Here is a 23,076-nt window from a genome sequence, read left to right on the forward strand (position 1 = left end):
CAATTAACTGAGCATAAATCATATCAAAAGGGCAAAGGAGAAAACTAAAAGCAAATCATACATCACCACAACAACTGGACAATAGGCATTAAGTAAAATATAACTCCCATTCCTAATATGAGTGCTGGTAAACAAAAACAGAAGGCTGCTTCCTTGTCATGACAGAGGCTATCCACCCTAAACCAACAGCCAATGTCAAATTTAACTGGGAAGTGTCTGTTCCATTTTTATCTGGAAATGAGACCTGATTGCCTGTGGCCAGCATTCTTTAACATTGCACAGGGTTTTCTAAGACGTATAAGAAAGAAAATAATCAGACACCAGGGTATGACTATAAGAAGAAGAAAACATCCTTATTTGCCGATCACAGAATCCTAGAAAATCCAAGAGCATTTTACCTGTTAAGGTAAGAGAGATCAGTAGGGAATCAGAATAGAAAATAAATAAGCAAATAAATTCACAAAAAATTATATGCCTTTGGAAGAAGTTCTGGAGATCTACTGTGCATACTGATGACTAGTTAATAGCAATGCATTGTTTAGTTGAAAATTGCGACTTTAAACATTCCTATCACAAAAACTGGTACTTGAGGTGATGGATATGCTAATTACCTTGGTTTAATCATTCCACAATGTGTACATATATCAAAACATCACATTGTACACCATAAATATATACAGTATTTATTTCTCCATTACATCTTTTTAAAAGGACAGTAGGCCGGGTACAGTGGCTCATGCCTGTAATCCCAGCACTTTGGGAGGCCAAAGAGGGAGGATTGCTTGAGCCCAGGAGCTCAGGACCAGACTGGGCAACACAGTGAGACCCTGTCTCTTTAAAAAAAAAAAAATACGAAAATAAGCCGGGTGTGGTGGCAGTGATAGTCCCAGCTACTTGGGAGGCTGAGGCAGGAGGTTCACTTGAGCCCAGGAGATCGAGGCTGCAATAAGCCCAGATTGTATCATTTCACTCCAGCCTGGGCAACAGAGTGAGACCCTTTCTCAAAAAATAAAAATAAATTTAAAAAATTAAAAAGATTAACAAAACCAATTACACTAAGAAAATCATGAATTATTTCCCTCACATATTCCAGAGGATTCAAGTTACTTGGATCAGTCTATTAGATTGATAGATTAATTCTTTTTTATAGTTTTTTTTCTCAGTCTACATATATTTTTCTTAACTGATCAAATTTCCATGGTATTAACCTTTATTTGACCACATTAGGAAGACTATTAATTCACAATAAATCTTAATTAAAACAAAACAAATGTTGGTATCTACGTGATTTTACAGAAGAAAAAATAGGCCAGCCATGATCAGTCAGAAAATAGAGCAGAAAAAGATTCTAGTCACAAGAACACAAAAGAAAAGAAAAGAAAACACCTGAGACAGTCCATGAATGTACTGGGATGAAAGTTTGGATGAGGGAAAGATGTGAAACCTTCCTCAATTAATTCTAAGATTAACCAAATTTCAATTGAAATGTCATGGTGATTTCGGGGAAACCTAACAAATTATGCAGAGTTTCACTGAGAAAAATAAACAGGTGGGAAGAGGTAAAATAATCGTAAGAAAATAAATGGAGAAAGGCTAGTCTCCCAGGTGTTAAAACTGTCTGTAAAAATTCAATAGTGAAATCATTGGAGCACAATGTCAATTCAAAAACAGATCCGAGAGTGAAAGCTGGAATAACTTTTCAGGAAAAAAATTTGTCAATATATAATCAAGAGTCTTAAATACATTCATATCTTTTCTACTTCAAGGAAGTAATTTGAAGTGAGAACAAGATTTATGCACAGAATTGTCCATGGTGGGTTGTTTATGGGAATGAAATGTTAGACACATTAAGTCATAGCACACATGGACAACTAATGCAGTAGTTTTAAAAGTTTGTAAGTTAAAAAAAAAAATATCATATTTTTAAATATCATATTGTTAAACTGGATTTTTTGCTAACCCGAGAAACTAACCTAGGTCCAGTGTAAATTAGCAAAGATGGTCAAACTGTTGCTCTGTGTTCTGACTGACTCTCTTAAGTCTCCATGCAGGATGCAGGATGCCTCTGATGCTGACATCACCACCACAGCCTGGTGCTTGAGCTCCTCTAAGACATAGCGCCTTGCTCTGGGCCCAGGTGTATGGGCCCCTGTTATCCATCCTCACAGTTGCAAAGGTGTGAGCAATCAGGATTTCAAAGACATGGGATGGGTCCAGGTTGGGCTACTCCAGTTTGCAGAGTGAGTTTATCACAAAGGGACTGAAAAGTGTAAATATCATATTTGAAATCATGATAGTTGCTTATGTTTCTGTTCAAGCATGTTAACAGAACACCCAGAGAATTTCTGGAATTTGATTTGATAATGTGCATCAAAAGCCTTAATCGTTTGTATCTCTTCTGACCAAGCAATTGCACTTAGTTACGTGTTCTAAGGAAATAATTTTGCACATAAACAAAACATTAGCTAACTCAGCTTTAAAAAAAAATAATGTATAACTATAAACAGTCTGAATGTCCAACTGTTTTCCTATTTACGCAATAGGGAGTGCGTAAATTCAAACAATGGAAAACTGTATGACCACTAAAAATGATGTAGTAGGCCGGGTGTGGTGGCTCACACCTGTAATCCTAGCACTTTGGGAGGCCGAGGCAGGCGGATGTCCTGAGGTCAGAAGTTTGAGACCAGCCTGGCTAACATGGTGAAACCCTGTCTCCACTAAAAATACAAAAATTAGCCAGGCATGGTGGCACGTGCCTGTAATTCCAGCTACTCCGGAGGCTGAGGCAGGAGAATCACTTGAACCTGGGAAGGGAAGCTGCAGGGAGCCAAGATGGCATCAGTGCACTCCAGCCTGGGCGACAGAGTGAGACTCCGTGTCCCCCCCACCAAAAAAAAAGAGAAAAAATGATGTTTTAGAAAAGTATTTAATGACCCATAAATAAATATGTTCATGGAATATTTGAGTAAATCAGGTTATAAGATGATCTCTAGGTTAACAATAAAACAAGTCATCAATAAAAAGGAATGAACTGCTATAAACAGAACATGGATTGATCTCAAAAGCATTATGCTAAATGAAAGAAAACAGAAATGACTACACATTACATGATTTCATTTATGTAACATTTCTGGAAAAGGCAAAACTACAGAGACAGAAAGCAGATTAGTCATCCTGGGGAATGGAATGGGTGTGGGACTGACTAACAGCATGAGGAGCCTTTCTTCAGTAATGGAAATCCAGTTCTAACATTGGATCACAGTGATGGTTGCACATGTATATAAATTTACTTAAATCACTGAGTATATATGTAAAATGGGTAAATTTTAGGGTATTTAAATTTTATCTTACAGAGACATGACAATTACAACACAGATAAGTGGACACAAAACACAACAAAGATAGGTAAGTAAACAGTCATTATACTTTTTCTATTTTTTGTGAGACAGGCTCTTGCTCTGTCACCCAGGCTGGAGTACAGTGGCATGAGCATGGCTCACTGCCTTGAACTCCTGGGCTCAAGTGATCTTCCCACCTCAGCCTCCTGAGTAGCTGAGCCTACAGACACATGCCACCATACCAGATGATTTAAAAAATTTTGTGTAGAGATGGGGTCTCTCTATGTTGCCCAGGCTGGTCTTGAATTCCTGGGCTCAAGTGATCCTCCTGCCTGGGCCTCCCAAAGTGCTGGGATTACAGGTGTGAGCCACCACACCCAGCTGGATATAATCATTGATCTGCACTAAGATGCAAACCGTGGCTGTTTATTTCTAGAGGGTGACGGTAAGGGAACTTCTTTCTCAGTCCTTGTCATTTGGGAACTGGTCTGACAATTATAGCTAGGCCTCAGTGTTATAAGAAATTCACCAGCTGTGCATAGCTAGGCCATATTATTCTCCTATTCAACACAAATGATCTCACTGAACACCAACGTCAGACAAAGTCACACTGAAACCACCGTAAAAGGAGACCAAAAAAATACCATGTCATAATTTTGTCTAAGCACAGACAAAAACACGGTGACTGTGAAACACACACAATATCAAACATCCCCATTCTCTAGGCAAATACGGGTGACTGCTATTTCTTTACTAATTACAACTTTATCTTTGCTCAGGGATACCTCCCTAGAGATAACATTTCTTAAGATACCTAATCATAAAACTGTCCCCACTTTCTGACAGCACTCAATCTAGAGCAAATCTTCACTTCCTGAGACCCTTCCCCAAATTATTCAACCAAAGCCCAAATTCATTATGTAACAGGTCCTTCCTAACACCCTCTTACAGAGATGCTCTACGTCTCGCCATGGTAATAAATCCAAATTGTTATCTGAAGGTGTGTTCCTGGTGGTCTCTGGCTGGAGGACGCTGATAGAATTGCAGGTTCATGGAATTTCAACTGAGACCCTCACTGCCTTTGACTGGAGCCCTGGACTCAGGAACAGTGCATGCATCTGAGACCCCCTTGTGTCTCTACCTGGATGAGGGGCCACTCACCCTTGGCTGGGAACTAAGTTCATGCTGAATTGAACTCCAGGATTTCCCTGAAGCTTTTGGTGTTGCATTTATCTTATTTTCTCAGGAATAGGTCCCACTTTGGACATTTGGTTTTCTGATCAGATTCTACTGTTCTTTGGTGAAACTGTTTTCTAGCAACTAACACCTGCTGGCCTAATGACCTGTCTATCTATCTGCTTATGGACTATCTTGAATGTTGTTTGTTCATTGGGAGAGGGCAGTAATAAGTCCCGTAAGTTTGTCCTTAAGCTGGCACTAGGGGTGGAGTGGTCAGTAGGTCACTTCTTGGAGACACACTGTGTGCCGAGTCACCATTGTAAACCTTACAATGACTTCTTCCTCAGTCTTATTCTTGTGTTCCTTGCGCTTTTTAGTTTTGTCCGCCCATAATCAGGAGGCTTTGTCTGACTCCTGATCATTGATGACTTGACTCTGATGAAGCACCAAGACCCCAAATTCCATGAGCACCAACCCACGGATGTGCTGCAGTTCCCGTGGGGTCTTGGCCTTTTCAATCTAAAACTGTGCCTCCTCTGGCGCAAGCACAGGCTTTCTTTATGTTTTCTAATTAGAGTGCTAAGTCCTATGCGTATCTTTTTAAGTGCCACAAATTTCCAAAGACAATTGGGAATGACAGTGATCACTCTGGGGAACTTTTGATATGAACAAAATTGTTCACTTGAGAGCTTCCTTTGGACAAAAAGGATAAAACGATTCTGACTATCCAATGGTATGCTTTCTCTAATCGGTATAATGAGGTTTTTAAACACAATTAAGATTCAAAAATCGCCTCCCTTAAAGATTCAAACTGTGAGAAACTTAAAAACGGTCTCCCTTGTAGATCCACTGAAAACACATTCCAGTTCTCCCCATCTCTCCTCACCTCCTTTGTCTTTACGCTTAAAACCTTGCTCAGCTCATTAGGTCCTTATAATTGCCTTCTCCTCCTCCTCCCCGCTTTCCTCCTCTTTCCACTCCTCCTTTAAACCAGTTGCACACTACTTCATTGTCTCTTAAAATTGCAACCCCCATGAAAGAGGCATCCGACACTGACTGGTAGGTAGTATTTAAACCACAGTTGTGTTTAGCGCTGCATGCTATTAATCCCCAGATTCCAGAATGGAAAGACAGAAATTCATTACAGAATTCAGACTTGGGCACACTCAACTCAGGCCTCTCTGACCTCTCCCAATGAAGCCACCTGTTGGAGGGGGCCAGGAGTTACAAAAGCTTGGTTAAAAAAGGGTAACTAAAAGGGTAACTGGAAAGACCCAGAAGATGACTTAAGACACAATGAAATACACTTGTACTCAATCAGGATGTCATAAAGCGTACAAAGTAGGGCAGAATCTTTTGGGAGCTACACCACATCTCTTTCCTGCTAAAGTAAGCTGGACCTTGATTCAGTCTTGCAAGCAGCAGAGAATGAATCCAAAGGAAACTCCAGAGTCAGACCCATCCAAATCCTTACCCAGTTTTTAGGGTTAGTTCCTGATGTGGACATTTCCAAACGCCTTTCCACTTTTTTGGTTGATACTTAAAATCAGAAATTACAGACATGATACATAAACAAAAAACTGGCAAATCATCCCACTGCATGAACTTTAATATTTGGCTGGAACAGTTTAATTTTAAAGTGGCTTTCGATATCAAAAAGGATAAAAATCCAAACTAAGTTCATGGGTTTACAATGAAAGCAAATTAAACAGATCCTCCCTTCCTTAAGGATGAAAAACACTTCCTTTTGACAGAGACACTTATACTGTAAAAAAGGGGACGCTGGAACAGTAACAGTCTCATTTTAGCTAAAAAGAAAAAGGAACCACTGCTCCTCCTGAGGAATTAAGAAGCAAATCAAGGGAGACAGTAGTGCCCAATTCCCAGTGATTCCCTCAAATCAACAAGGAGCACTACATTTTAAAGTAGAAGGCAATAAACAAGGCTTTGTGAGAGATACAGGCACTACTCTGTCAACTATAAATCCTACCGTAATTTCTGCCCATCTGCTGTAGGCATAAAGCTGCTTGGGTGGCGGGAATTTCAAATCATCCTCAAATTCTTCCTATCACTCAGCTTACACTTAGACTCAGCGTTTGCTCAACTGATCAACATGCATTTCTTCTGTGACACCACATCAGTAAATTTCATTAGGAGACATCTTTTTTTTTTTTAGAAGGAATCTTTTATCTAAATGGAACTGCCAAATCACATGCATTTCAGATGGCCTGTTTCTAGAAACATCTGAAGACTTTCCCATGCATGTTACTTCAGGAGCTCAATTACATGTCGTGTTGCCCCTCCCTATGTGCTTGGCCTAATCTGATGATTATGTGAAGTCCAGTTTTGTCCAGGCTAACAGTTCCAATGATGTGGAGAGAGTTCCAGGGGCTGAAATTCAAACAGCCAGTCAGGCCTGCTTTGATGCCTAGTTTAGGAATAATTGGTGAAGACTGCTGAATTACAGTATAAGTAAGTACATTTTAGACCCATAACTTAATTTCCATCTGTAAAGTGGTAGTAAACATGAGTTTCTATCTGAAAAAGATCATGCAGGTCATAATAAGTGGATACTGGGGGGCTGAGTCACAAGAAGGGATTAAAGTGGAAACATCAACACCCACATTAGTCTGGGCACATTATTCAAAGCAGGGAAGTGTCTTTCCTTTTGGTATGGGTGACCATGTGGATGAAGTACCACCATTCAGAGTACAGGACAGAGAGGTCACTGAGTAGAGATCCCAAATGTTGGACCCTATGTCTGAGGACATCTGAGTCTCAAACAATGTTCAAAAAGAGGCCTGGGCAAATTCGAGTTAGTAGTAACTTGTCAAACAAGGACTCTGCTACGTACCTGCCCAGATCTCTGAGGTTATGTGAGGGGCCATTGGAGCAGCCATCACTATCAGGGCACACAGAGCATCCTCAAATTCAGGGCTATGGAGAAGGACTCTCTGAGAGGCTTGCTAAGTAAGGAAGAGAAAAAAAAAAAAGTAAGAAGACTAAGGTGTAAAAATAAGCAGGGGTAAGGAAGACCACTAATGTATCTGAAGTCTAGGGACATAAGCTGGTAGGAAGAAACCCCCTTTGCCATTCGCCATCCATTTCTGCTTGGGACAAAGAACTTCCCCTACTTAATGATAGCACTAAGATAAACTACAGCAAGCCAAATTTGGTGGTTCATGCTATACTCTAGTACTTTAGCAGGCCAACGCAGGAGGATCACTTGAGTTCAAGAATTTGAGACCAGCCTGGGCACTATAGCAAGACCTCATCTCTATGAAAAAAATTTTTAAAAAAGAAAAATTAGCCAGGTATAGTTGTGCGCACCTATAGTCCTAGCTACTCGGGAGGCTGAAGTGGAAGGATCACTTGAGCCCAGGAAGTCAAGGTTGTGGTGAGCTATGATTGTACCACTGCACCGAAGCCTGGACAACAGTGAGACCCTGTCTAAAAAAAAAAAAAAAAAAAAAAAAAAAAGCTACAGCAGCAGCAATAATGAATACATTACTATCCAGAGTATTTACTATGCCCTCATCTGATGTTAACTTATTTAGTCCTCACTACTCTTCAAGGGTGGTATTCTTACCCCAATGGATAGATGAAGCTGCTAAATATCAGCGAGGAAGGGAGTCTGCGCCCGGGCACTCTGTAACCAAACTCTTAACCACTCTGCTAGGTTTCCTCTGTGCTGCAGGTCCACAGAGAAATGCATAGAGACCTGCTCAAAGGCATTAAACTGTGAAACATTCTGGGCAGGGTGGCGCTCTACCCTACTCAGGGACCCCTATTCTTTTAAACACCTTTGGCCAATTCCAGCAAACATGATTGTGTTTAGCTCTGTGTGTTATTATTAAGGACTTCCCAAATTCCAGAATGGAATAAAAGTAAAGCAGTTTCTTGCTTTACTTTTTCTGATTAAAAAACTAACACATGGCCGGGCGTGGTGGCTCACGCCTGTAATCCCAGCACTTTGGGAGGCCGAGGCGGGTGGATCACGAGGTCAAGAGATCGAGACCATCCTGGTCAACATGGTGAAACCCCGTCTCTACTAAAAATACAGAAATTCAGCTGGGCATGATGGCACGTGCCTGTAATCCCAGCGACTCAGGAGGCTGAGGCAGGAGAATTGCCTGAACCCAGGAGGCGGAGGCTGCGGTGAGCCGAGATAGCGTCATTGCACTCCAGCCCGGGTAACAAGAGCGAAACTCCGTCTCAAAAAAACCAAAAAACAACAAAAAAAAAACTAACACACACACCCCACAGAAAATACAGGAAACAAAAAAACTGCTTATAGTTATACAACCTAGAAACAAAGGTGTATTTTATCCTTGTCTCCAAAAATGCAAAAACGTGTATGTAGATGCTTATTATACATGTAACATTTTCAGGATTGGGATTCTTACCATATGAATACTTTTTTAAATTATTTTTTTTAATATACAGATAGCGTGTCTCACTATGCTGCTCAGGCTGGTCTTGAACTCCTGGGCTCAAGCCATCTGCCTGCCTTGGCCTCCCAAAATGCTGGGATTACAGGTGTGAACCACTGCACCCAGTTCTCGGTTCATTTAAACACCTTCTGTGTTTTTTAGAGACAGAGCCTCTCTGTTGCCCAGGCTGAAATGCAGAGGTGTGATCTCGGCTCACTGCAACCTCCACCTCCCGGTTCAAGCAATTCTCCTGCCTCAGCCTCCTGAGTAGCTGGGACTACAGGTGTGTGCCACCGCACCCAGCTAATTTTTTGTACTTTTAGTAGAGACAGGGCTTCACCATGATGACTAGGCTGGTGTTGACCAGGATGGTCTCGATCTCTTGACCTTGTGATCCACCCGCCTTGGCCTCCCAAAGTGCTGGGATTACAGGCGTGAGCCACCGCGCCCGGCCTGTTGTTCTTTTTTATCTTTATTTTACTTTTAAAAAATTACCTTTATTTTATTTCACTTTTAGAGACTTTTATTTTACTTTTAGGGTTTCTCGCTCTGTGGCCCAGGATGGGTTCAAGCGATCCTCTCACCTCAGCTTCCTGGCTGGCTACAGGCACACGCCACCACGCCTGGCTAATTATTTTATTTTCTGTGATGCCCAGGGAGGTCTTGAACTCCTGGCTTCAAGTGATCCTTTCACCTTGGGCTTCCAAACTGTTGAGATTACAGTCATGAGCCACTGTACCTGGCCCCCACCTGCCTTAAAAGCTTGGAGAGGCCTTCATTTTTAAAAAGCATTTGTTAATAGCTTTAATGAATGCTTTTGTTGCCTAACAGCTAAGAACACTGGTTGATAAATCCTCTCCCTGGCAAGAAAAATGGTAGTGACACATAGCAAGAAAAGAGTCCATACTGAAAAGGCTGATTTTTGGTACTGGTGAGAACGATACTGATCCGTCCAGGTTAAATGAATATCAAATGTAATAATGCTGAGGAGGGATCACAATTCATTCAGGAAATCAGACAGTGGGGGCGCAAACAGCCAGAAGACAGGAGGCCTGAGTCTGGTCCCAGATTTGTCACTAATCAACTCCACATGTCAACTATCTTCCCTGGGCCTCAATGTCCTCATCTGTAACATATTGGGGGAGAAAGGGGTTTGGACCAGAAATCTTTAAGAACCTTCCAGCAATAAAACTAGATTGTGACTATGGAAAAATGTTTCTTTAAGGCAAGCCACACTGAGGTGGTGACACAGTGGGGCTGCTCTGTGTCCCTCCTGGGACCCTACAGGGCTCCTTGCCACACCTCTCCCTCCCTCCTCTGCTACCAGCAAAGGAGGACAGGCCACTTACCGAGAGGGCACTGCTGAGTCCCATCAGCTGAGAAATTGCAGAATTCAGTGAGAAGTCCTCTGTGAAATGGGTGGTCACCTATTGATAAAGATTCAATTATTCACTTCTTTCAAAATTCTTCTGGTTTTGTTTTTTTTTTTTTTTTTTTGGAGACGGAGTTTCGCTCTTGTTACCCAGGCTGGGGTGCAATGGCGCGATCTCGGCTCACCGCAACCTCCGCCTCCTGGGTTCAGGCAATTCTCCTGCCTCAGCCTCCCGAGTAGCTGGGATTACAGGCACACGCCACCATGCCCAGCTAATTTTTTGTATTTTTTTAGTAGAGACGGGGTTTCACCATGTTGACTGGGATGGTCTCGATCTCTTGACCTCGTGATCCACCTGCCTCGGCCTCCCACAGTGCTGGGATTACAAGCGTGAGCCACCGCACCCGGCCCTGGTTTTGTTTTTTTTGAGACAGGGTCTCACTGTGTCACCCAAGCTGGAGTGCAGTGGCACGAACTCAGCTCACTGCAATGCAACCTCTGCCTCCTGGGTTCAAGTGATTCTCCTGCCTCAGCCTCCCGAGTAGCTGGGACTACAGGCGTCCACCACCATGTCCAGGTAATTTTTTTTGTATTCTTAGCAGAGACGGGGTTTCACTTTGTTGGCCAGGCTGGTGTTGAATGCCTGACCTCGTGATCCACCCGCCTTGGCCTCTCAAAGTGCTGGGATTACAGGTGTGAGCCACCACGCCCGGCCTCAAAATTCTTTTAAGCTTTCCACAGAAAGACTGAATCATCAAAATAAAAAAGGAAAATTAATTGAATGCAAATATAAATATATCCACTACCTCAAATAATTGCTATGTTTCATCTGCACAAACATTTTAAAATGCAAAGTCAACACTGTTCCCACTGTTTTATCTGGGATACTGTTGGTTCTTATAGTAGGTGCTTAGAAAAACAGTGCTAGTGGCTGGGCCGGCACGGCACGATGGTTCACGCCTGTAACCCCGGCGCTTTGGGAGGCTGAGGCGGGTAGATTACTTGAGGTCAGGAGTTTGAGACCAGCCTGGCCAACATGGCGAAACACCGTTTCTACAAAAATACAAAAAATTAGCTGGGTGTGGTGGCGCATGCCGGTAATCCCAGTTACTTGGGAGGCTGAGGCAGAAGAATCCCTTGAACCTGGGAAGCAGAGGTTGCAGTGAACTGAGATTTTGTCACTGCACTCCAGCCTGAGCAACAGAGTGAGACTCCATCTCAAAACAAAACAAAACAAAAAATAAACAAAAATAATACAATGCTAGTAACATGAATAGGAGTCAGGACCCACTGATGGGCAAACTCCACATAACAGAAAACAGGAGTAAAGGATGTCACTTCTGCATGGTTATATGACTTCGCTTCACAATGACATTTTTAGCGTATGGGATAAGGCTAATGTTACATTTTGAAAGTAGAGTCAGCATAAGAACATTAACACAAGTTGTCAGCTTTTTCATGTTTGTGTGCTTTTCCACTTCGACTATGGGAAGAATACGGAAAAGTAACACATCTTTAAGGATGTCATGAGTTTCTAACTTGTTGAAGTAACCCAATTCTATTATCTGATAAAATAGAAGAATTTGCCAAAACCAGGGAGAAAATATGTGGTATAAACCCAATTGATCAGACATCACTCAGACCCCTACATTCATTCAGGGAGCTCTGTTCCCCCACACAGAGGGGTACAGAGGACAGAAATGAAGCTGAAGAAGTGTTACAAATGAGGCCATGCTGGAGCCAGGGCCACTTCAGGTTATACGAACCAGAGAGGCAAAAGCCTGCCATGCACGTGTCTTCAGTATCAGAGTGCAGATGAGTGACGCTGGTTAACTTTATGTCTGAATCAGCATGCCATTTTCTTTTTTAATCAGCATAGGAAGAATTTGGGATGTCAGATACCCATTACAATGACTTCAGATTTGCAGAAATTAACCCCCAATAACTCACATGGATATTGTGTAACAAAGTAACTGAGTGTGAAAGTCCCTGCTATGTGGGGGACTTGGATTCTAATCTCTGCTCAGTTCCTCACTGGCTGTGTGACTTTAGGCAAGATATCTGGGCCTCATCTCTATCCCCATCTACACAATGTGGAAGCTACAGAGGACAGTCTCCTAATGCCCCCCTCTGTTAACGTAACATATATGGCGCCATCCTGGATGTCAGGGTGATCCTGGATTTGGTTCTCTGCTTGGATGTATTAAATATGGAAACATGGAAAGTGACAGCTTCCTGAGACCTAGGATGGACAAATATGAGACATCATCAGAGAGCCATTTCCTGAGGGCATCTCTTTCCATTAAAACCTACACATTGTGGCTCCACCTCGGTAAAGTACTCAAAACAGTAGGGTCAGTCAATCCAAGCAAGAAGGACCACCATCACCAGGAAGAAAGAAGACCCACGGGGGCCCACCTCAAGGCGGGGCGGGCTGCAAGGACCACAGGCAAAGGCTCTCAAAGAGTGCTCAGTTACGGAGTTAACCACTGGAACTGGAGAGTTTCTCACCTGAGAGATGACGGAGTTCTTGTACTCCCAGATCTTCCTGGCCTCGGCTTTCTCCTTGTTACTTAGCAGCTGAGGCTGGGGAGCTTTCCCAGAAGCCCTGGCCTCAATAAACCGAGTTGTCAAGGCCCACAGCCGTTGTTGCCATCTCAGCACCCCAGGGAGGGCGTCAGCTGAATTCAGCACCGGTAAATGAGAAAGAGAGAGAACACAATGTAAGGGTGATTGACTTGGTATAACTAAGCAGAGAAACCGCCCATGAATTGATGTGACACTTCCCTGTGCCCTTATGCATTCCTCTGAGGGCAGGCTGAAGGATCCTCCCCGGCTTTCAGTATCTGAGAATTCAAACCAGGATCAATTCTATCTTATTTTAGTGCCCAGATTTAGAGCACTGGATGGCAGGGCCACTCAGAGTGCCACCCACAAACTGTCATGAGCTCAGAGGTTTGGTCAAGATGAGCTCTGATGCCCTGCCACCCTGATTAAGCAAGCTTGCTGTGATGAAAGTGCCGTGGAGCTAACATGGTGCTTGGGAGACACCGTTGACTCCTGCTGGTGCAATCTCTCATCTCGTGGATGGCCTGATGGTGCTGCAGCCATGCTGCTGTACAGTATGAAATGCTTTGACATAATCCCTGTCCTTGTAGGTATGTGTGTTTTCCATATTTCACACAAGCTCATCCAATCTAGCTGGTATCTGATATTCTGGCAAAGTTGAATGGCTTTACCTGGTGGCCCTGGGTTACAGCGGTAGCCCAATTGGGGTCAGTCCAGGGCCTTGTACTCTTTGGCCACTGGGCTGGGCATTCTCAAGCCTGGATGCACAGCAGAACCTTCTGGGAGCCTTCTTAGAAAGATTCCTGGAGCCTGTCCCCTGGGTTAGGGATGGGGGCCAGAACCTCCACTGGTCTGTGCTTTGTAAGATCCTCAGTGATTCTGAGGCAGCTAGCTCTAGGACTGGCATCTGTGACCACTGTTCCAGACCACACTTCCCACTAGCCACAGTACATCAAAATAAACAAATACAGTGATTTCTCAAATGACATGCATACTTCACACAAGGCTCAAGATTCCAGGCATCTGACTTCCTCTTCCCACAACAACACTTAGGGCAGATCACAAGAAGTAAAAATGAATGATTGTTGGATGGTTTATTCTAGAATAGCCAGATACCCAGGGTTATTTTACTTCATGTCATTTTAGTGCTAAACAACTCTGGAGAGACAAATCTCCCCTAAGCGGGGAGATGGAGGGTGCTGTGGGTGACAAAGAGGCCACAGGTAACACCAGGCCCAGGCCCCTCGCGGGGCTTTCTGGATTGGTGAGGGAGAATGACACTGTTCTAGAAAAAACCCTCCAGGGTACATTAAGAAAGAGGGAACTGGCCTCTTTGGACTATAGCAGGCCTAGGAGTGTAGCTCAGAAGCCAGTCTGTCTCCGGGGGAACCACTGTCAAAGCGTGGTCCTTGTAGAGTGTGCACCAGAATCGATGCTGAGCTTATTCAAGGGCCACCTCCTGGGCCCCACCCTGGAGGCTGTGTCAGCAGGCGCAGGGGTAGCACTGGGAATCTGCACCTGCAGCACGTTTCCCAAATGATTCTGAAGCTCGCTTACGTTTGTCAACACCCATCTAAGAGTGGTGCAGGATGCTGGTCAAGCTGCTACTTGCGCTGTGGAACTGATTCCTAGAATTCTCTACGACTGTCTTCAGCAGAGACATTTCCTTCCTCAAGTTCCTTCAAAGTCCAGGGCAGATCACAAAGGAAGCAGGTCAGGAAGAGGAAGGTGACTTACTCTTCACATCCCATAAGATATCCTTCTCGGGAGGGGCAGCAAAAAGGATGTAGAGCCGAATCGTGTCGATCCCATACTGCTCCACCACTTCCTCGGGGTCCACCCCGTTGTGTTTGGACTTACTCATCTTCTCCCACGTCACCTCTAACTCCTCTTTTGTTTTTGCATGAACAGGAACAGAACCTAGATGCCAAAATAATCCACAGGTATAGTATGTGTGATTCTGAATTGCTTCTACAGAAAGAGTCAATAAGAAAAAACTTGGTGAGCGATGGAAAGTGTCCATTTGAAGAATCACACTAATTCACTGAACAAGCCGCTTTCTCTCCCTCTGTATGTTATATTGTACATAAATATTTTTATTTATATACTTATTTATTATTATTATTTTTTAAGACGGAGTTTAAAAGATTCCCTGTCCAGGCTGGAGTGCAGTAGTGCGATCTCGGCTCACTGCAACCTCCGCCTCCTGAGTTCAAGTGATTCTCCTGCCTCAGCCTTCCAAGTAGCTGGGATTACAGGCATGCGCCACCATGCCTGGCTAATTTTTGTATTTTTAGTAGCGACGCCGTTTCACCATGTCGATCAGGCTGGATGGTCTTGAATTCCTGATTTTGGGTAATCCACCTGCCTCACTTCCCAAAGTACTGGGATTACAGGTGTGAGCCAATACACCCGGCCAGTATTTTTATTTTTAAATGAATGAGGCCCACCTTCCTCCCACAAACCTTCATGAATAAACGGTATAGTTATACCGGCCTGTGCCAGCTTTTTCTATAAAACAAAACAATTTCCCCCTTTATAAATAATTTATTTGCAAAAAAGGCAAGTAAAAAAGAATTTTGAAAAACTCACAAGGTTGCCATTTTTTTTATGGATTAAGGATTTCTTATGGAAGCTGGCAGCCTGACCTGTCAGGGTCTCAGAGCAGCAAGGTATCCGAGAGCACTTCACCTTGAGGCCTGGTCCCCACATCCATGTTATAGTCACCAAAACAAGATCTTGCACCCTCAGGGCATGTGGAAATCACTTACTGGGCTCATGGTAAATGTGATGGTCCCTTTGTGGTGCCAGCCACCCACAGCCTGTTCTTTGGAAGTGTCTCCTCCCCTACTCCCATACCACTGCCTAGCTGGCGCTGATGGAAGAGGACTTAAATGGCCACATTTGGATGAGGTGACCTTGTTGCCAAGCCCTCCTGGGGAGGACTAGTCAGAGCACCTCTCGAACTGGAGGTAAGAGGCACAGAAACTCTACTTCAGTGTCGCTGAGCACTGGAGCCATCGGGTCCTAAGGAGGCGGAGCAAGGCTTGCCACTGTGGCTACCCAAGGTCACCCGGTACACTGAAACTGGGGAGAGCAGAATCCAAGTCTGGCAGATGAAGAACAGGGCAGAATGGAGAGAAGCAGGAAGAGGAACTAGAGGGCTGTGAAAGAGAGAAAGAAAAAGGAGTGGCTGGTGACTTCCCATGGGCAGCGGGGCCTGGCTCTATTTCCCCCAACTGGGGATGGGCGCATTTCTTTTCCTTCCAGCCAAATAATCTCTGACTCCAACAGCAACCAAACTAACCAGGGACCGAGAAGACCTAAAAGCCAACTCCAGACTTCATGAATGTCACATCCATGAAGGAGACAGAAGCCTGCCCTTGCCGATCAAAAGTATTCTCACCCAGTAGGCAAGTCTCCGTGGGAAGAGAAAAGAGGTTCACAATACTGCCTGGCTCCATGACAGCAGAGAAGGGGAGACTGAAGCCCCAGAAGACGTTTATCCAGGCTGTGCTGAGACTCAGGGGACCACTGGCCCCTCTACCTTGCCCCAGGCTGTGTCTGGACCTGAAAACACTGTTATGCAATTTGGAAAAATGTATCTTTCTGGGCGGAGAAGTTGAGAAGTTAGAAAACGTTGCTCTCTTTTGGCAGATGTGGCCCTGAAATGTATGACTGGACAAATGGCTGCATTTCCCGCCCTAATGAAATCACAGCCCTGGCTGGGTTCTTTCGTGTGGTGCACAAACTGCACAGCTATACATGCGCAGCCCTGCCCATTACAAAGAACACTTCACTAATTGTGAAGCTGAATTCTATGTGCACCTGAATTTAGCTCTTTCCCTCTCCCATTTGTGCTGGAGAAACACTGCCAGTTCTGCCTCTCCAGCTTCTTTTTCTCCCACGGACCATTTCAAACCTTGATATATTTTGCTTTGATGAGGTATTCCCTAAACCCTCTCTCTAATGCGTGGCTGGAGAGGCTGCCTACCATTTGCAGGGTTGTTGTGTGACTAATCTCACCCATTACGCGCTTGTTTTTCTAAATGTAACAGTAACGGCTGGAGTTTCTCACAGCTGTCCCTATGTATACTGCATGCCCCCACCCATTTTCTTTCTTTCTTTTTTTGAGACAATGTCTTGTCCTGTTGACCAGGCTGGAGTGCAGTGGCACAATCTTGGCTTACTGCAACCTCTGCCTCCCAGGTTTAAGTGATTCTCCTGCCTCAGCCTCCCAAGTAGCTGGGATTACAGGCCCAAACCATTATACCTGGCTAATTTGTGTATTTTTAGTAGAGACAGGGTTTTGCCATGTTGGCCAGGTTGGTCTTGAACTCCTGACCTGAGGTGATCTGTCTGCCGTGGCCTCCTAAAGCGCTGGGATTATAGGCATGAACCACTATGCCTGACCCCACTCCTATCTTCTAATATGTCACATATTCCACATGTGTGCTGGGTACACATGATATATCTCATCATGGCACCTGGAGATCTGGTGATCCTTAGGGTGAAGATGAAGGGTGAAATGTAAAGGGTGAAGGGTAAGAATGCAGAGTGGAAAAGGCTTGGGAGAGCCGGCACAGGACAGAAGGCTGGGAACTCAGGGGGAGGTGTTGTACCGGGAAAAGCTAGAGGGGGCTGTTCCGGGGTGCTGGGAGTAAGCAGAGTGCTGCCCCCAAGGTTCTGAAATGTGCCCCTAGACCATGTGGGGAGAAACACCAGGAGTTCCCCAGTTCTGGAAGAATGTCTCTTGGGCCTGGGGGCTCTGTCCTTGAGGAGGGCTTTCAAAGATGGGCTGGGATAGGAGGTGATGCCCGAGTTGACTCTGTTACATACAAATGAAAACCCTGCCAGAAGCTGAGGTGACACTTGGCTGGCGGGGGCTGGAGCAGAGGAGCAGACGGCCAGTCCAGGATCAGGCTCCTGGGGTGCAGGCCCAGAGGGAGCTGAGGCTTAGAGATCACGCAGCCAGCAGGTCCCTCTCCCGCATCCTCCCCCACCCTAGAGGCAGACACCTGCGTGCTCAGTGGCTCTCAGGGCTGGCCTTGGCTCTCTGGGAGTACCTGGATGGGACTGGACAGGCCATTCTTACCTGTGAGATCCACTTCCTCTCTCTGTAGACACCGTCCAGATGGTAGGCGGAATGTCTGCCCCTTGATAAGGCCTTGGGCCAGCAGCTTATGAAAAGGCTCCCTGAGGAAAGATGACAGGAAAAGGGGAGGAGTCGGGCATGAAACATCGAGAAAACAGCAACATAGACCTTACCTCGAATGGGCAGAAGTAGCTGCCCCCTCATAAAAGCAGGTGGGCTGACCGAGGCCACTTATAAACCCAGCTTAAACAAATGGCTCCTTAGAAATAAGCAATAAGAAAATAAATTCAGGCCAGGTGTAGTGGCTCAAGCCTGTATTTCCAGCACTTTGGGTGGAACAGGCAGGCGGATCACCTGAGGTCAGGAGTTCGAGACCAGCCTGGCTAACATGGTGAAACCCCATCTCCACTAAGAATACAAAAAAATTAGCTGGGCGTGGTGGCGGGTGCCTGTAATCCCAGCTACTTGGGAGGTTAGGGCATGAGAGTTGCTTTAGAGAGGTAGAGTTTCTCCTGGTACAAGGTACAAGCGATTCTCCTGTCTCAGCCTCCCAAGTAGCTGGGATTACAGGGGCCTACCACTATGCCCGGCTAATTTTTGTATTTTTAGTAAAGATGGGGTTTTACCAACCTCAGGTGATCTTCTCACCTTGACCTCCCTAAGTGCTGGGATTACAGGTGTGAGCCACCCAGCCCAGCCTAAAAAAACGTTTTAAAGCATACAAGTCATACATGAATATAACACTTCTGTTCAAATTCAAACACTACCCCTCCTTTCTAGGCCTATGTTCCTTTCAGGAGGAAGTTCTTATTAATAATTTGGTATATATCCCTGCAAAAGAGTGAAGACTTTTTTCAATGCCTTTGTATACATAAATATATACCTCCCCACACATGGTTTTATAGATTTTTGGGATTTAAATCTATCTTACGTATATTTTATGGTATTTCAGTAAATGTATGAATGGATTTCTCCAAAGCAGTTCATATAGACCTCACTTTTTAAACTGTTACCTAGTGGCAATATGCATGGATTATGACTTATTTATAGTGCCTAATTTTTATTTTGTGTGGTTTTTTTTTTTTTTTTTTGAGATGGAGTCTCGCTTTGCCACCCAGGCTGGAGTGCAGTGGTGATCTCGGCTCACTGCAACTTCTGCCTCCTGGGTTCAAGCAATTCTCCTGCCTCAGCCTCCCGAGTAGCTGGGACTACAGGCGCCTGCCACCATGCCTGGCTAATTTTTGTATTCGTAGTAGAAACAGGGTTTCAACATATTGGCCAGGCTGGTCTCAAACTCCTGACCTCAGGTGATCCACCTGTCCCGGCCTCCCAAAGTGCTGGGATTACAGGAGTGAGCCACCACACCCGGCCTATAGTGCCTGTTTTCAAAAAGTATTTTTAGTTATAATCTTACTGTCTAAATAGTGACATATGAACTTTTTCTCATAAGAGGATAAGAACAGGTTGACCTTCACAGTGAAATTATTGCAGATTTGCAGTTGTTTATTCTTAAGAATCTGCCTGATTCAGTTGTAAAGCATTTCTGCAGGACTTATTCCAAACTCAAAAGAATGATTCACTGATAACACACGTAAGTATTTCATGTTCAGGACTTCAGGCAGGAGCACTCATTTCCTGGAGCTCCAGTGACCTTCTTCACAAACATCACCAGTACATGGCTTTGGTTGCTCAAGATAAATTTTTAAAGGTGTTTTTAGGACAAAAGTTAGAAGGAATGATCTCGATTCAAAGATAAAGACAGGTAGGATGATTAAAATCAGCAGCGCTGGCCAGGTGCAGTGGCTCACGCCTGCAATCCTAGCACTATGGGAGGCTGAGGCGGGCAGATCATGAGGTCAGGATGTCAAGACCAACCTGGGCAGCACAGTGAAACCCCATCTCTACTAAAATACAAAACGTTGGCCAGTGTGGCAGTGTGCGCCTATAGTCCCAGCTGCTTGGGAGGCTGATGTGGGAGAGTTGCTTGAGCCTGGGAGGGAGGCAGAGGTTGTACTGAGCTAAGATCATGCCACAACACTCTAGCCTGGGCAACAATATGAGACTCTGTCTCAAAAAATAAAAAAAAAAGCATTAAGCCTGAAGAAGGGGCTGGGAATCCAAGGTATCCTGTTCTCTGGTCTTGCATTTTATCAAATGGCACAACACTGCCACCTTCTGAGAACAGACAGAATTGCAGCCTGCCTAAATCTGACTAACCCCAGCTGTTCAGCCCAATTATGGCTCTAACTTCTCCGGCCTCATCTTTTAAAACTTCTTAGGTAAACTGTTAAAGTATAGCACACATATTGAAAAGTGTGAGTCCTAGGGGTATGATGATGAATGTTCACAACATAAAACACACCCGTGTAACTGGCATTCAGCCCAATTAGCAGACCATGAAATCAACCTCTGCCTACTTCCAGGCACTGTCTCCTCACTACGGGCCCCTATAGCCTGACTGCTAACACCATCGTTTCATTTGCGTGTTTCTAACCCACTTCTAACCATTTCAGAGTGAGGGCTCTCAGGGCATGTGCACATGGGAGGCTTTCCCCAGAACCGGTAGGCAGGCCCACAGCAGTGCACCCATACCACGGCCTGCTAGTTACACGATGACATCTAGTGTCTGAAAGTTCCCAACAATGCGACTGGACAGGTGAAGCTCTTCTGGACTGTCTTGTCTTCTCCTAGGGGTGCAATGCAGAAGGGCCCATCTCAGATGGATCATCTAGAGCAGGGATGCCAAAAGCTGGCCAACTACCCCCAGTGCCCTTGCCTACAACCACCCAGACGTCACCCATCGATTCACAGAGACATCTGCTGATAACACACTAAGCATTTCATGTTCAGGACACCAGGCGGGAGCATTCATTTTCTGGAGATCCAGTGACATTCTCCTGGTGCTCAGAATGAGTCTCAGAATTCTTCTTGGTACCATATTATCAGAAAGCACAGAGCTATGATGTGAAATGTATCACTTATTTTTTAGGTGAGTATTTCTTGAGTGCCTGCTATGTGCCTGGCACTGAGCTAGGCACTGGGGATATAATGTTGGGCAAAGCAATCCCTGCCCTTGGGGAGTCAGCCTGTTTATGATCACTGAACCAAACCAGTGCCTGACAACAGTGCCTCAGAGCTGTGAGGGAGGAAAGGAGAGTGTAGGCCTGGCACAGTGGCTCACACCTGTAGTCCAGCACTTTGGCAGGCTAAGGCAGGTGGATCATGAGGTCAGGAGTTCAAGACCAGCCTGGTGAAGATGGTGAAACCCCATTTTTAGTAAAAATACAAAAATTAGCCAGGCGTAGTGGCGCATGCCTGTAATCCCAGCTACTCGGGTGGCTGAGGGAGGGAACTGCTTGAACCTGGGAGGCAGAGGTTCCAGTGAGTTGGGATTGCGCCACTGCACTCCAGCCTGGGTGACACAGTGAAACTCTGAGGAAGTGAGGAAGGAAGGAAGGAAGGGAGGGAGGGAGGGAGGGAGGAAAAGAAGGAAAAAAGAAAGAAAAGAAACAAAAGGAAAGGAAAGGAAAGAAAAGAAAAAGTGTAGACATATTTGAAGAGCTCCTCCTCCCAATCAGTCCAGATTCCTCCGCATGGCCACTCAGGACTTCTCCCCGTCCCCTGCCACTCCCTCTGCTCCCCCAAAATGTTGCCTACACGTGCTTCCATGTCCTTACTCACGCAGTTTCCCAAACTGTTATCAAAACTCTAGTCTTCCTTCTTGGCTCACCTCAAATGCCAACTCCACTGGGAAGGTGTCTTCTGGTCAGAATTAGAACTAGTCACCTTTCCTTCTTGATGCATCCTGCGTAGTGCCGGTAATTGTATCTGGCAGCGGTTACATTTTATGGTGTATTTAGGTAAGCTGCTTACCTGTCTTTCTCCTCTGAGGAGGAGAATGATTTTTTTTTTTTTTAGACAGGGTCTTGCTCTGTCACCCAGGCTGGGGTGGGGGAGTGGCACAATCCCAGCTCACTGCAGCCTCAGTCTCCTGGGCTCAAGTGACACTCCCACCTCAGCCCCTCAAGCAGCTGGTGTGCACTACCACACCCAGCTAATTTTTTTGTATTTTTGGTGGAGATGAGGTCTCACTATGTTGCCCAGGCTGGTCTTGAACTCCTGAGCTCTAGCAATCCTGCCTTGGCCTCCCAAAGTGCTGGGATTACAGGCATGAGCCACTGCTCCTGGCCTTGAAAATCCTTGAGGCCACTCTCAGTCGCCAGTTCCTAATAATTGCTCAGTAATGTTAATTCAATCAAGCTTAAACGCAATCAAGCTTGTTTCAGGGAATGAATAAATAAACCCACCAACGGCAGGGGTGGGGGATAGTGTGGGTAGGACAAAGTGAGGCAAGAGAGGAGGGAAGAAAGAGCTGAGTAAAGGCGCAGGTACTGGATGCCATACTTGCCAGCTAGGGGCACCACCTTTTTGCAGGGAGGGGTGCATTGAAAGATCCTATGCAGCTGAAGCAAGAGAAGGAGAGCAGGGGAATGCCCTGATGAGTGCTCGCATGGCATTTCACAGTGGGGAAAGGGGCGCTGCCTGCTCACTCCCTCCACTCTTCCAGGGAGCCAGGGAATGAGCCACAGGGCGTTGGGAATCTGGTTTTCACTCCCTTGGCTGAAGCTGGCCCTGTCTACTCTCATGTGTAGTTTAGCTCTGAATGAGTCACACTTGTTTATTCATTCAACATGTATTTGCATCACAATTGAGTACACAGTACTGGGCAATTACTTGGAGAGCTTACAATAAGAACAGGCAGCTCAAGACATGCTCATAAATAACCATCAACACTACAAGAAAGACTACCAAGTGTGATATGGAGGCACATGGTGCACGGGAACGAAGGACAAAGGATGTCAAGGGCCCTGCTGGACGTGGAACCCAGGCCTGACGGAGCAGAGGTCACATCACATTGCCAAGTTCATTATTCAGATTCACAATTGGGCTAATGTGTTTCCCTTTTGTTCACTCATTCATTCACTCAACAGATGGGACTTGGGAACAGACTTGTGTAAGCAGCTGAGTTATTCATTCATCACAGTGACCATGCACTGCAGGGGCCTTCAAAAGACACTGGAAAATCTGCAA

General features: G+C 45.1%; 1 protein-coding gene across 2 annotated transcripts in view; it reads right to left on the minus strand.

The window, feature by feature from the left end:
* The window catches only part of LARS2 (leucyl-tRNA synthetase 2, mitochondrial), a 159,060-nt gene that overhangs the window by 19,276 nt on the left and 116,708 nt on the right, over positions 1–23,076 (minus strand). For both annotated transcript variants that reach the window (XM_032298038.1, XM_032298039.1), the window contains 5 exons: positions 17,986–18,086; positions 14,628–14,810; positions 12,834–13,003; positions 10,300–10,377; positions 7,372–7,483 (listed from right to left, as the gene is read on the minus strand). In XM_032298038.1, coding sequence (XP_032153929.1) covers positions 7,372–7,483; positions 10,300–10,377; positions 12,834–13,003; positions 14,628–14,810; positions 17,986–18,086 — 644 coding nt within the window. The remainder of the gene's footprint in view (positions 1–7,371; positions 7,484–10,299; positions 10,378–12,833; positions 13,004–14,627; positions 14,811–17,985; positions 18,087–23,076) is intronic.

This window comes from Sapajus apella, unplaced genomic scaffold, assembly GCF_009761245.1.
Source record: "Sapajus apella isolate SASKATOON/1434 unplaced genomic scaffold, GSC_monkey_1.0 scaffold38, whole genome shotgun sequence".
NCBI classification, from domain to species: domain Eukaryota; kingdom Metazoa; phylum Chordata; class Mammalia; order Primates; family Cebidae; genus Sapajus; species Sapajus apella.